The sequence below is a fragment of the Melanostigma gelatinosum genome (genome assembly GCF_949748355.1).
Source record: "Melanostigma gelatinosum genome assembly, chromosome: 11".
Taxonomy (NCBI): domain Eukaryota; kingdom Metazoa; phylum Chordata; class Actinopteri; order Perciformes; family Zoarcidae; genus Melanostigma; species Melanostigma gelatinosum.
In genome coordinates this window covers 18921802-18937145 of record NC_136644.1, presented here as the reverse complement: position 1 = coordinate 18937145, position 15344 = coordinate 18921802, and the positions used below count along the sequence as shown (strand labels likewise).

The 15344-nt window shown below is 39.8% G+C and overlaps 1 protein-coding gene across 1 annotated transcript; it reads left to right on the top strand.

Moving 5' to 3' along the window:
- Positions 1-3144: 3144 nt before the first annotated feature.
- On the top strand, positions 3145-14883 carry abcg2d (ATP binding cassette subfamily G member 2 (JR blood group); the record flags this gene model as incomplete). Its single annotated transcript, XM_079279263.1, has 15 exons — positions 3145-3359; positions 4383-4442; positions 4553-4667; positions 5161-5313; positions 5397-5554; positions 6481-6632; positions 6838-6939; positions 7877-8127; positions 9708-9790; positions 11817-11906; positions 12432-12553; positions 12784-12938; positions 13051-13140; positions 13953-14044; positions 14262-14883. 15 exons carry the CDS (start codon positions 3145-3147, stop codon positions 14407-14409), a joined length of 1986 nt encoding a protein of 661 aa, XP_079135389.1. The 3' UTR covers positions 14410-14883.
- Positions 14884-15344: the final 461 nt, after the last annotated feature.

Here is a 15344-nt window from a genome sequence, read left to right as displayed (position 1 = left end):
AGATAACTGCAAGATGTGTTTTCCAGCACCATGCTGGAGGCCAGAGCAGTGATCATGCCTGGTGTTTTGGGTGGGCCCCCAGTGGGGCCTGCCCCGCCCACAGAGCTGCCGTCCATCACGACCAATAAGGCCCGATCAATACACTCAGGTGCCCATCTTATTATGTTTTATTAAATCAAATGCCGGGTAAGGGTCCGGCAATGCCGTCTAGAGTAACTGTATCATTAGATCATTTGTAGCGGAGGTTTTCAGTATCGAGTACAATAACTTGTTTGTCTTCGAGATTAACAGCATAAGTTGCAGGTCTTCCAGGTTTTTATGTCCTAAAGACATGCTTGGAGCTTAGAACCTTCTGGAACTCTGTGACTAACTTTGGTAGGTATGGAGGATTTATGGAGGATTCTTGGTTTACATGTACAAACTGGGATTGATCTTGATACATGCACCCCAATGTTGTCGAATGCAGCACTGACATCTAACAAAACAAGTAGCCTCCAAGTCCTTTGATGCATTTGCAAAGTTTCAGTCCCCTACTATCTTCGCTCCAGGTGAACAAATAGTTAAACTGCTGTGCAGCTTGGCGAGACCTCAGCTGAGTGTGTGGCTGGATGGGGAGGCACCTGTCCCTGCTGTCATGAGCTGATGCTAGTGAGCCTGCACACAGTCTCTCTGCTCTGTCAGTCTGCAGCAGAGTTCCTGAAGGCTGCAGCACGATCTCCATACCAGCAGACTTCTCACAGTCTCTCAGCCCGGTAAGTCACTGTAACTAAACTTTTCATTTCTTTGCAACAACACCAGGATTTCAGATGATAAGTTATTGTTTTAAAGTTTGATTCTGTAAGAATTGGTTGCTACCCAGTGAGCACTAACCCGGATTTCAACGTTGATTTCTGGTTGAAAACGTGTTGAAATGGGGTCTGAACGTCTTAGACCAGGGGTCTCAAACTCATTTTCACTCCGGGCCACATCAGCATCATGGTCGCCCACAAAGGGCCGGTTGTAAATGTAACTACTCCTAACATATTGTTAAATAACTCTCTGCATTTGATTATTGTTTATTCAAGTGTTAAAATATTGTACATGCAGTTATATAAATGTAAAAATATATTGAAGCACATTTCTGTTGTTATAACTTAAATCCTTTTAATTTAGGGTTAAGAAACCCACATTACTCTATCAAAGATCAGACTATTCAAGAAAATACCAAAGACAAATATCAAACAAGTTATTACAATAACTTTGTTCAATGCTTAAAATCCTTTCAAGGGAGCGTTTGCACAATCCCACATGAAGTATTTCATGTGTTTTAAAGACACGTTTAAAGTAGTCATTCAATGTACTCACAATACATTTCCATTTCAAGTGTACAGTAACCAGCCAAAGAGCTGCTTCTGTGACTGTGTTTAAGTATCTCATCATTTTGACTTTCTATCTCAGAATTTCGACTATGATGATTTTTTTTTTTTTTTGCTGGCGGATTCGCGGGCCACATGAAATGACGTGGCGGGCCGGGAGTTTGAGACCCCTGTCTTAGACCTATTTTCACCGTCTTTTCAACCGGCTAAATTACGGTTACAATATCAACGTGTCACAAAACACCAATTTGCTTTAAAATATTGATGGTTTGTTCAGTTGTAGGTTGAAAGAGACGCGATTTTGGTTACTTTAAACTTTCTCCAAAATCATATACGCTGTCCGTTCATATGTGGTCTATACATGAAGATTTCAGCGCATTTAGTGTTTCATACAAAACTTGGTAAATATGGAACTATAGACTGTGCTGTCACAAGAAGCTCCCATGACATGGTAATGAGAGCAGAGCAAATAATGTCTGTATGTTCATGTTAAATACGACTCTGTATTTACTGCTGGAACACGAATGCGCACGGACTTTCTAAGTTAGAGACGGCTGGAAACACGGCACAATTTGAGCTCTAATTGAGGATGGAGAAAGAGGGAATGGTTCCTAAAAAAAAGAATACGGTGTTAGTGTTAAGTAGAGTCGCAACAAATCAATCAATTGATCGACACAAAAAGAATCTTTCAGCCTCTCAAATAGAAATTTCCTGGATTTATATTTGTTTGATATTCTATTACACTCTTTGGGTTTTGGACAGACAGCAAGACATTTAACATTTTGATTTAACCAGCTGGATTTGTCATTTCTCACTATTTTGTGACATTTTACAGGTTAATCTAATTGGTTATATAGAAAATAATATTTCATTTTCGAGAAATAAATGAGTTGCTGCCTTAGCTTTAAGCCCTTTTACATTGAAGCCATGTCTTCTGAGTATTACATATTCTACAGAGTTGAATAACTCAATTCCATCATCACTGATGATACTTAAATTAATAGGAAGAAGAACCAGTGTGCTTTTATTTATTATAGTTTTTCATTTCTGCCTGTTTTTATTTTTGAAGCTATATGAGATCTCGGAAGTCCATTCGGTGGACACGCGCTGACTGTGTTTTTATTTCTGGTTGAAATCGCTGCCTTTGACCACTCTGTTAAACATCAGTGTATCTCTTAGCTTTTTCTTTACTGTCTCTTTTTACTGATCTGTCCTTCTCTACATTCAATTAAAGGGAGCTGTTGAATTCCTTTGGCACAGATATGACATCTCCTCGGAGGATTTAACATTTAACGATGCTAGATATTAATGATGGCATTTTGATACGGTTGTTAACTATTTAAGTAAGACAAGTTATCGTCTATTCCTTCTGGACGTCACTTCACAGCGTGAAAACAATGAAAACAATTACATGAAAGGAAAATTGTACAGGCATACGTTTAAGTGTCTCAACGTCACTGCTTTATTTTGAGAGGCATTTGTTGAGCATGTGCACATTTTACACTTACACAATAGTTTAAAACCCTTTGAAATAAATACAGGGTAAAAACTAGTTTGGTGCATTAATAATTTATGCAAGCTTACCTGGAATTGCCCCAGGAATTTATTTGAGCATGTGGTGTTACTGTAAGCCACCGAGATCCGAACACATCACATCGTTTGGTCAATTTAACAGCAGCCATATACATGTGAGATTTGCTGTGTGAAACCCTGAGATGCATTCCTTACTTTGCACTGTGTCCTCTATTGCTTTGCATCACACCAGTAGGTAACGCACTTGCTGCACAGGATGACGGAGAGAGGCTGTCACATCAACGTTGGATTGACAGAAGATGTCTGCACCAACGGGATGGCGAAGGTGGTCACAGCCGTGGACGCCGTGGACCAGAAGAAGCTGCCGTCTGGCTCCATCATGAGCTTCCACAACATCCAGTACAAAGTTCAGCAGACGAGTGGCTTATGCAAAAGGAAAACCAGTGACAGGGAAATACTGTTCGACCTCAAGTCAGTTGTAAAATTTGTACACCTTCTTTATCTTGTTTTCTTTCTTTTGTGTCTTATCAGTTGCATCTGTCTCTTTATGTACTCTTCATTCTTCTTTCTTATCATTCACACACTAAAATTCCGCAACGGACCCAAAGACCCAAATGCTCACAGATTTGTTGCATTTGGGTCAACAGATTGTTTTTTTGCACTGTGGCACATTGATCAGTTGTTGCTTTCTCTAATAATTTGCTGCAGATGAATGACTTTCTTAGCAAACGAGACAAAGCATGTCATTGCTTATCGCACACATTTTTTATTTAGGAGTCTGTGTTAATGTAAAACAGAAGTGGTTCTTCATTGCAATTCAGTGTGACTCATTGTGTCCTAATCCAAGGTACAACAATAGTGAATAGACTTGGTTTATTTCTGATGGTATTAAATACAAGTGACATTTCCCATGAAAGAATGAATCATTTCACATAAGTTTTTAGGCCTTTTCCCGCCTCAGGGTTAATCAAATGATATTAAGTGTGGTTTCTTGCATATAATCTCTCTGGTGCACTAAAGAGCAGTCTGCCAGGGAAACGAATTAAACACTGTCATGTGAGCCACTGCCTGGATTTTATTCAAGTCTTTTAATTCCATTTTATATCGCTGACTCTTTCTCTTCTCTCTTTTGTGTAACTGTTCTCTCTGAAGTCAAAGGGTTTGCTCTTGAATTTTTTTTACACCACAGTATCATTTTTGTTGTTGTTTATGTGCAGCTTTCAAGATGTTTATGACATCTGTAACAACTGCAAAATCTTTTCATGGATATTATTTAATTTGGGATGAGGGAGGGGCATTTATTTCAGAAAGTGACTTAAGTGTTTCATCACATGTCCAAGAATTACTTTCTTATTTTCACTCCTCACAATCCTTTATCATAAAACTCAAAGTGAAAATTTGGCACGATGAACGCAAACCTTTTTAGTATGCCCTGATTTTTGCCTTTCAACTACCGGTAATTCATCCGTGTTGAATTGTGTCACTGTCTTGCAGTGGGATTATGAGACCTGGCCTCAACGCTATTCTCGGACCTACTGGAAGTGGAAAGTCTTCGTGAGTATCACATTGATCTCCAAGAAAAAAATACATTAAAATGAGTCACTTGCATTTGTTGCTGTAGATGTATTTGTTAAGTATTGTTTTGGGGTTGTTTTTGTTGAAAGATTCTTGGATATTCTGGCTGCGAGAAAGGATCCTTCAGGTCTCCTGGGAGAAGTACTCATTGACAAAGCACCACAGCCTCCAAACTTCAAGTGTCTCTCTGGCTATGTGGTTCAGGTGCATCTGAATTATTTTGATAACCAAAACCTGCATGAACAGATTTTTGTGGCGACTTTGATATTCAGTCTGATATTCACTCAATGGTTTGGTCTCCACTTACTCCTGAGACAATCTCTTCAGCTGCTAAATGGTCCACTATGTTTGACAGCTAACTTTCTCTGTGTGGTGTTTGACGCTGAGCAGGAAGTGTACAGTGCGTTTATTAGGGCTTTTTCACTCAAATTGGCTGCCGTAAAACTAAACAGTAAAGGACTGTAAAACCAAAACAATGAGCTGAAAGACAATAAAAAGCTCCATGAAGCTGAGGGAAACGACAGAGTTGGGTGATTGATATAAAAACAATGATTATACCAGCTTTACAGAGTTTGCTAGATTCTAAACACTGTTAGATCATCAATTCTCTGCATTACTCTGTGGAAATTTAGACTGCGAAACAAATGATCTTCCCCGTCTCTGACCTCTGACCTCAAGCTCTTGTCTCCTCTAACAGGACGATGTGGTAATGGGCAACCTGACTGTGAGGGAGAATCTGTGTTTTTCTGCGGCACTGCGGCTGTCCAGCTCTGTGCATCAGAGTGAGAAGGAGACTCGAGTCAATCACCTCATTAGTGAACTGGGTCTCACCAAAGTGGCTGACTCCAAGGTAAATATTCATACAGTTACTTATCTTCTTTTTTAAGACATCAGGTGAGAGTTATGACAGACTTATGCTGGTGTTTTGCTCAGGTGGGCACACCGTTGACGCGGGGGATCTCGGGAGGAGAGAGGAAGAGGACAACCATCGGCATGGAGCTGATTATTGATCCCGAAGTTCTCTTTCTGGATGAACCGACCACAGGACTGGACGCCAGCACCGCTAACTCTGTCGTGCTGTTGCTGAAGAGGTAATGAAGAAGCTTCTCTGACATTCTTCTGATTTTACTGCGGGTTCTATTCAGAGAGTCTCCAGCTTTGTCTGTTCCCCAAAACTACACCTGTATACAAGACAATGTAATTTAACTATGTACACGTGTGTTACTTTATGACACGATCAACTGAACAACGAGTTTCAATGCATCTTTTTAAATATACATTTTCAAGGCTTATAGTCTTATTTAGAGCAAATTGTTTTGGCTTATGTTAGAGCAAAAGTTACCCTTCGAAAGAAAATATTTGTTTTAATCAAGCTTTTAATTGCTACTGTTTTATTTAATTTGGCATAATTTATATTTATTCAAATAAAGAGCGGCCTCTTTGGACTTAAACATCTGTAATTGAAGCATGCCACTCACTGTTTGGTTGTTCAATCTGTGATATATTGTTTATTATTGAAAAAGGTGCGTCTGTACACCGACTATTTCAAACATATACCTTATTATAAACATATGAGATACATCGCCCCATATATCAGAATCTACGTCACCTACGTTAAAAAATATTCTTTAAAATTAGAGGAAGAAAAGAGAATAAATCATGAAAACACCCTTCAAAATAAAAGTTAGCCAGATCAAATCACATTAAGTATGATATGTTTGATATCAAAAATTATTGTTTGGATGTTTTATCACCCTGTGCTTTTTGGATGAACCACACCTGCCATCATTAAGCAGATATGATGTATAGATATGTGTTTGGTTTCCAAAGATCCGAGTGGGATCAAAAAGTTATCATGATTCAACTTTTATGGCATGGAGTGAGTGTGCAGCTGTTACAGATTTCCTTTATTGATTTTTGTTTTCTAAAAACCTTGCACCCACTTATATTGTGAATTATTCCCACAAAACTATTGTATTTACGATTAATATACTTTTTTTACTATGTGTCTTTTCAGAGTGGCCAGTCGTGGAATGACAATAATTATGTCCATCCACCAACCCCGATACTCCATCTTCAGACTGTTTGACACTCTGACTCTGCTGGTTGGTGGTAAAATGGTTTACCATGGACCAGCGGAAAACACTTTGGCCTATTTCGCCAACATCGGTGAGTACGTGGAAACTATGATCCTAACATCTTTGTACGGTTCCTGATGTTTTTAATGTCACCTGGAAATTAATGTAGATGGTTGTGCAGCTTTATTCTTATACGGCGATAAATAAATCCGACAATGGAAAAAAATAAATCAGTCTTGAGAAAATACTGGACACGTATTGATATTAGATAGTAATCATTGTGATCTGTGTTCCAGGCTACCCCTGTGAGCCCCACAACAACCCGGCTGACTTCTTTATGGATGTTATTAATGGAGACTCCACCGCCACAACCATCACCAAAGGCAATGGCTCTGAAGGTATTTGTATAGCACATTTCAACAAGTTGATTTAAAGTGCTTTACATAAAAGGCATTAAGGTCAGACATTAAGAAACACAAGGAATATAAATACAAATATATTAGACATCAAAAGAGCAAACATAGAAAATAGAAATGAGCTAAAATTGAATAAAACAGACTAAACAGAGCAATACAATTGACAGTTCAAAGCAGGATATGACAAGAAAGACAAGCAGTATAATTCAGTCCGATGCTGGTCAAACAGGCAATGCCTATAATATTAATATAGTATATTTCATACACGTAAACCCAAAGTGCTTTATATTTAAGGACTAAATAAAATAATATAGATACAAGCATAAGCTCATATCAGCATAATCAACATTAATATAGTAATACAGTAGTATACAACAATAGAAACATACACATACACAGCATTTAACCATTGGCCTGGGAGAATGGGTACGTTTTGAGACTGCTTTTGAATGTGGACACAGTTGTGATGGACCTAGAGTCATCAGGCAGCTTGATCCAGAGAGCAAGACCACGGTAAGTGAAGGCAGCCTCACCAGACCTGGATCTAATTCTGGGTCCAGCTAGATTACCCGAAGGTCAGATCAGATCATAATCAGTGAGCAAGTTAGAAATCTACTGAGGAGCCGAAAAGGACCATGAAGCATTAATATAATATCCTTGAAATAGAGCGTTACAACAGTCTAACCTGCTTGAGACATACTGTATGAATGAACATTTTTTGCAAGTGGAAGAGCAACATGTTTCACTCACACATCATCAGACTCTTTTATAAGGTAAATATTCCTCCACTTCACATTGAAGGTCCACACTATGATTTTTTATTTTTTTTAAATCCAGTGCTTTATGGGATCTTGAGAGTCTATTGTAGAAGAGTACTCCCAGTTCTTAAATATGTCATTTTCCTCCTGTGCATGGCCAGATTTGGACATTGATGAGCTCATCGGTTCCAGGAAGAGCATCGAGGAGAGCCTGGTGGAGGAGTACAAGAACAGCAGCTACTTCAGCGACACAAGAGCTGAGCTGGAGAGTATCGTCCAGGACAAGAAGTGTATCTCATATGCAACATCCGACGCCATCACCTACAACACCTCCTTCTTCCACCAGCTGCGTTGGGTTCTCGCTAGAACCTTCCAGAACATCATCATGGACCCTCAGACGTCTATGTCCGAGGTATACATCCCTATTACTCACCTAAAACACAACACTCATCATCAATGGTAAGAATATCACAGTCATGAACTTGAAGCCATCTGTTGTTTTTATTGCAATGGACATATTTCATATGAGTAACAAAATAAACAACAGAGCACATCTTTGATAAATTATTCTTCGCTTCTCACACTTGCTGAGTTGTTGTAGATTACTTGCATTCCAAGTTTAATAATTTATGCTCTAAAAGGCAAAAACTATGCACAACACTTAATTATTTTAGATTGATTGATCTGAGGTAAAGTCTCCTCAGCTGTTTGCCATCACGTCTCAAGTGAGTCAAATAAGTAAGTCCTCATTTTCGGGACTTTGGTGCGACTCCAAGTCTCAAGGTCTGACGGATGAATATTTAATTAACGTCTCAGTTTTCTGTTTTAACGTTAAAGGTTTAAACATGATGTTGTGCCACTATCACTTTTACTTTGTTCAAACACTCGAAAAATAATCGATGTCAGTGCTGTTATCATCTTGAACAGGATGCATAGACGACACTTTAGAGGGGTCGAGACTTAAGGCTCTCATTAGTCAACCCATAGCGGCAAAATGCCGTCAGAAGTCTCCTCACTTTAGGAATTATTAACAGCTAATTGGCCCTAAATAAGTCAAAATAATCCTATAAGAGAGGCTCTCGGTGGCGTGGGCGCCGTAATCGGCTTTGGTGACTGTTGCGACCCCACTCTTGCCTCTTTGGGCGAAGATCTGAACTGATATCATATCTGGACAAAGCCCCTTGGCCCTGGTCTGGGACTCATCACATGATGCCTTCATGATCCACTGCCCCGCTTTCACATGAGGGGCTGCGGGGAATGAGGTGAAAAAGGCTCAACCTTATTAGCTTATCCCTTCACCCTGGGAACCACTTAGTCCCATCATAACCTGTAAATTGTTAAGATTAAAACTTGTGTCGCTTTCACTTTTCTCACTCTTTTCCATCATCCTCCCCCACCACCAGTTCTGGTTAGAGCTGTGTGGAGGAGGAGCAGGGTGTCTACTTGACCCCAGATCCCCAGAATCATTGGCTTTTCTGTCAAAGAGGATACTGCTTGAATCTTTTTTTCATTCTTCAAATATAATTCATGACAGTCCACAATTAGAACTGTGGGACTGAATTCCTTCACTGATTGCAAAGATAGATAAAAGAAGGAACTTTCCATCAATTCAACGATCTATACCTCCAAGCATTTTGTCATTCAATTATGAACGTATATAGACAGTATTATGTGGGTGTTTCTGGAACCTCATCTACTTGCAATGTGCATGAAGGAGGTAAATTGTCAAAACTCCAGCAAAACGTAGTACTTTAACAACTTTACTATGACACCGTTATAAGAGTCATCATGCAACACTTATCAAAGAGCATTAACACAGGATGAGTATCAAAGAAGAAAGAAAAACATTCACGATCATCTTGTTCTTTGCAAAGTGTTCTATGGTGACCTTAATGAAGGCCACAAGGCAAAACCGTTCAGACAATAAATCTGTTCTTACAAGCATTGTTTGGCTTTTGACCCTGGTTGCTATCTTGTGTTTTTTCTGTGCAGCTGGGGGTCAACATTTTGCTCGCCCTCGTTGTTGGAGCCATTTTCTTCGGGGTCAAAGATGATCAGAGCGGTAGGCAGAACAGGTGAGAAACCTGCTGAACTACTGCACATGTCCTCGGAAATCCTCTGTTTCCATCCATCCACATGTGTTTACTGTACAGAGGGCCACGGGCTGCCAATGAGGACAGCGAGGTCATGTCCTCCGTATTTCTTCTGGTGATCGGTAATCTGAAAAACTATCACTTCAACACGTGATTTAGTATATTTTAAGACTCGGCACACTTAAAATTGGCTTCTTTGAGGCATTAAAACATTTTTAGAGACTTATTTTTGTTTTGTGAAAGGGGGACTTGGAAACCCTGACTTCAGTCATCCTATAATAATAAAAAATACATTATATAATAGCTAACAATAAAACCCGCCATCATGCCCAAACATCATGTGTTTACCAGGACAGTTGAAACTTTGTATTTTATTGCCCCGCCTTTTGCCTTGCTTTGTCTGTCAAAACTTTGTTTTTAAAGGTACCATATTAATACATTCATGATAATTATTATTATTATTATTTATAATGCACAATCTACAGCTGTCGCTTGCCATTATAATCTGTACATCTGTTATAATGTACACACAGAAATGCTATTTTGATTATTTGTGTTAATTAGGTGCCTATAGTATGCGCATAGGGATTATTGCAACATATTTCCTATTAATTGTTCAGGTTTTTAAGTCAGTCACTTGCTTTTAATAAGGAAGTGTGAAAAGTAGAGCAGTTCCTGCATGGCTAATCCTCTTACAATGCTTTATTGGGCACAACCTGGTACTCCAAAACTCAGTGAAGCACATTATAAATCTCAATGGTCTCCCTCTTTCTTTCTTTTTCTGTGTATGGTTCAGTGAAATGCATATTAAGGACATTAAGGACTTAATGTCATTATATTCATGGTCAAAGCATAGGCAGTATAGTAGACACCAGTGTATGCGGCTTAAATGTCTCAAGTTATTCAGCCCTCCCTCCTTTTCACTGGGTGCAGGGCCAAAGTGGAGTCAGTCCCCTTTTAAGTCCCTGCATGCACATGTGGACTACATCACATTTAGTACAATAATCTCCAGCCAACTCTCCCTTTAGAGTCAACTCTTGTCAGTGTAATAGGCAATGCTCTTTAATTTACATAGCATGTTTCATTAGAGTTAAACTCAATAGAAACTATTTCGATTTTGTGGTACTTACTTATTTAAGACTACGAGCAGAATTTTTAATTCAATTTTCTGGACCCCAGGAAGTTACTGCCCCCGACTGAGAAATAGTACAGCCCCTAACCTCCTGTAAAACCAAAATGTGTCGCTTTTATATCTACACTGTGAAGATATAGATAGATTTAGCAAGACATGACATATTGATTAGTGAGCTTCAGAGGTGCTGGTAGGCAGACTTTGCTACCTTGGACAGAGCCAGGCTAGTAGTTTCCCCCTGTTTCCTTTCTTTATGCTAAGCTACGCTAACAGGCTGCTGGCTGTAGGTTTGTATTTACCTTTCAGACATGAGAATGTCTTGAATTTTGAAGGATGCTTTGATTGATCGGCCACCAATTTGTTCGAAATAGTTTGATCGATGGTCTCTGTAAAGGCCCATCAGATGACTCATCGACACGAGACGAACTGGATGGTATATATATATACTTGAGGATCTATTGAGGGAATTGGGCAGAAGGTGTGTGTGGAGATCAGGGGGTGGAAACTGGCAGGAACAGACTCTGGACAACTGCTGGACAGGGAAAGAATGGCAGGGTCTGAAATTACACAAAAAAGGTATATTAGTGACGGGCAGACTCACAACAAAGTGGGAGAAGCTGTCACTCACACTCTGGCTACTGTGTTATAAATGAGCTTCAGCTCTCTTTTGTTTGTTTGGAGAACACCAGTCATTATTTACAAAACCTCAATCCCTTTCTTTTGTTTCCTTTGTCATGAGATAATATACTGTATATTATGTGTGTGCTCTTTCTCTCTGTCTGGAACCAGTACCTATTTGTGGAATATGACATGAAAATGTTGCAATACTGCCTAAGAGAGACTCAATGATCACGTTTTGTTTTGCTGTTCTAACAGGATGGGCGTCCTCTTCTTCATCTCAATCAACCAGTGTTTCAGCACTCTGTCTGGAGCTGGGCTCTTCATCGTCGAGAGGAAACTGTTTGTGTATGTCATAGAGGTCGAGGGAAGGGGGGGGGGGGGGGGGGGGTCACTCAGACTTTAGATTACGTATTAGATATTTATTATTTAGATAGTTTGCCACTCATGCCACGTAACTATCCATTCATGACATTAAATTACATCATTTAGGATCCAAGAATGTGTGCGAACATTAATGGCTTCGGAGAGTGACATTTTACAATGTTACGGGACGTGCAACAGAAGTAATCCTGGCCAGTCATAAACCACAGAACAGCCCATCTGCAAATGTAAATAAATAGAACATATTCCAACGGTGTAATCCGCGGCCTCGGTATCGGACAGATTAATCAGTTATCAGCTTTATCCTGCTCCAAACTATAGTTATAATATCAGCCTTTCAAAATCCAATAGTCGGTCGACCTCTAGTATGTATTCTGTCAGGAAGTCGTGCAGGACACTGACATCATGATGACATCTCGGCGGAAAATTCTAACATTTTTGGAATAAGTGGGTTGAGATGGAATTTCTGCTTTTATTTTCTTGTGACAGGCATGAGTACATCAGTGGCTACTACAGAGTGTCTGTCTACTTCCTCTCTAAGATCCTGTCTGAAATCACTCTGCAGACCATCAGCTCTGTTATCTTCAGCTGTATTATCTACTTCATGATCGGTAAGATTGACAGATGTATGAACTAGTTAATGTGTGGAAACTTGATCGAATACTGAATTTAAATGCAGATGGCTCTGTATTTCAGTCTAGAAACTAGAAAAGTGCTCTCAGTAGAGTGCAGATCTCCGCCAGGTGCCTCTACCTCTGTGTGTGTGTGTGTGTGTGTGTGTGTGTGTGTGTGTGTGTGTGTGTGTGTGTGTGTGTGTGTGTGTTTCCGTCCGTCCACTCAGGGTTCAAATTTGCAGCTGCACCCTTTTTCACCTTCATGCTGACCGTGACTCTGGTGGGTTGCACAGCCATGACCATGACCATGGCCATCTCAGCTGACCAGAGCGTCGTGGCTGTCGCCAACATCTACATGACCATCATCTTTGTCTTCATGATGGTGAGAGACACAGAAAATGGGTTTCAAATACAATTACAGCTGTTAGCTTTTCCTTTAGTGATGTCAAAATGTCAGCTGAGAAAAAAAGCTTCAGTTTATGTTGTGTTTGTAGATTTTCGCAGGTCTCCTGGTGAACTTACCCAGCGTACAGGACTGGCTGGCTTGGTTGCGGTTCTTTAGCATTCCTCGCTACGGCTTTGAAGTAAGTCACATTTAAATAAAGGTTTTGACCTGCAATAAAACTAATAGTAAGAACTAAATGTTTATAGTTCATATATACATATAGCTTTGACGTTTCACATCTTCACCGGGTATACTTACACATAATATACACAGACATTTTTGGTAATGATATTAAAAGTAATTCTTCATCTTGTGATCATATTTGACAAACTAATGGTAACTCAAAGTCCACTTGCTGGACTCTTACCGAGCTTTCAGCCCGTGTCACTATTTCCTTCTTTGCTGATGAAGACTGTGAGATGCACTAGCTCTCTGGTCAACAAACTGTTTGTAAATTATCTCATTTATGTTCTCCCATGTCTTGTTAGTTATTGTTCAACAAAAACAAAACACTGATGCACCTGCATTGAGCTGATATCAGTCTATATATTGGCCCTGATTTATCAGGCTATATTACGTTCACTTCTTTCTCCCTGTTCACATGCAAAGTCTACCTGATAATGACAACGTAATATTGTCATACTGATAAAAATGTTGGATTGTGCATACGCTACACTACAGCCGAGTAATATTTATAGCAACATCTCATTTGGCTAGTAGGTTTTGACATCCAGTACAAGCATTGGTGTTTTGGTGCATAACAAACAGAGCAAGAGAGAAATAACAACTACTGCCAAAGACACGTTTTTTGGGCAATGATAATTAATAATTTGATGGCCACATTTTTCCATTGATCAACACAGATCAGCATGCAGTCTCAGTCTAGAGTCGAATCTACTATATTGACTATGATCTGCTCAGCATTTTATTGATTACGTCGTCTATGCTTAGGCCTTCCAGATCACTGAGTTTGTGGGTTTGAAGTTTTGTGACGAGGATGTGATCCGAAACACAAACCGGAGTATGAGCACAGTCGACCTGATGTGAGTAGACCTGCATGCTTTGTATATGCTCTGGTTATATCTCACTGGTTTATACCACCTGTGACAAATTAGGACCAATCAGCTAGTCCACCATGTTTCATGTTAAAAGTGGACATTTTCACAGTCATAAGCATCATTCTAGTTGAAAAACATTTTTTAAATATGCTTAAATATTGATATTTAATGTGTAAGTGACCAGTTGGGATTGTTATTTCAGGTGTACAGGAGAGCAGTTACTGGACTACATGGGAATAGAGTACACCACCTGGGGACTGTGGCAGAATCATGTGGCTCTGATCATTATGATGTCCATATTCCTCATCATCACCTATCTGAATCTCCGCTACCTCAAGAAATTCACTTAAATGTGTGATTATCTTTGCTTTTTTTGCAACTGAAACCACTCTCATATCTAGATCTGGGAGTATTGATCTTCTCATCCAACTCAAAGTGAATCACCAAATTTTTCCCAAAAATGTCAAACTATTTCTTTGAGTGTGTCTGCTTTGCACGGTATAGCTTTGGATTAAAGCGTCTGCTAAATGACTGTAATGTAATGTATTGCGGCAGCAGGGTGGTAAGTTTACGGTTTCATGGGGGAGATTGTCTTGAATGCTGAGCTGAAATCAGCAAACTTCATTCTGATGTACTTGTTGTTATTTTCAAGATGAGTGAGGGCCGAGTGGAGAGCAGTGGAGACGGCATCCTCTGTGGATCTGCTGGCTCTGTGTGCAAACTGGTAAAGGGTCCAGACTGGCTGACCGCTTGTAGGCGGGGCAGACTTGACAGCGGACTCTTTGTTGAGGAGATCAAAGCGAGTATGAAAGACCTCACACATGATGGGGGTGCTTCTGCTTTTGTAACCTGTAACATTCTGGATCGCCTGCCAAATATCTTTAGTGTTGTTGGTGTTGAGGTTTCTCTTTTGACGCCTCCCCTTTGCCTCTTTGATACCAATCAATCTTGTTCCCGGCGATGCTTTATGCTTCGTTGTCACCTGAACAAAAATCAGCTTTGGATAGTGTCCTCACCTCTCCATTCAACAAGGCTTTCTGGTTGGGGACAGATTTAGTTGTCTTTTTGATCACCACATCATCAACACATTTGCTGATATGTGATGTCACCGTGGATGTATATTCCTTAAGATTGATGTTGTTTTCCTGGGTGACGGCGTCCCTGAACATGTGCCAGTCTGTACAGTCTGTAGCTTCATCTGTCAACAATTAAACTGGGCTTTTTTCTGATGGTTTTGCCCATTTATTCAGCTGGGAGTGTAGGCAGGCAGCAGAAAGAGGGAAAC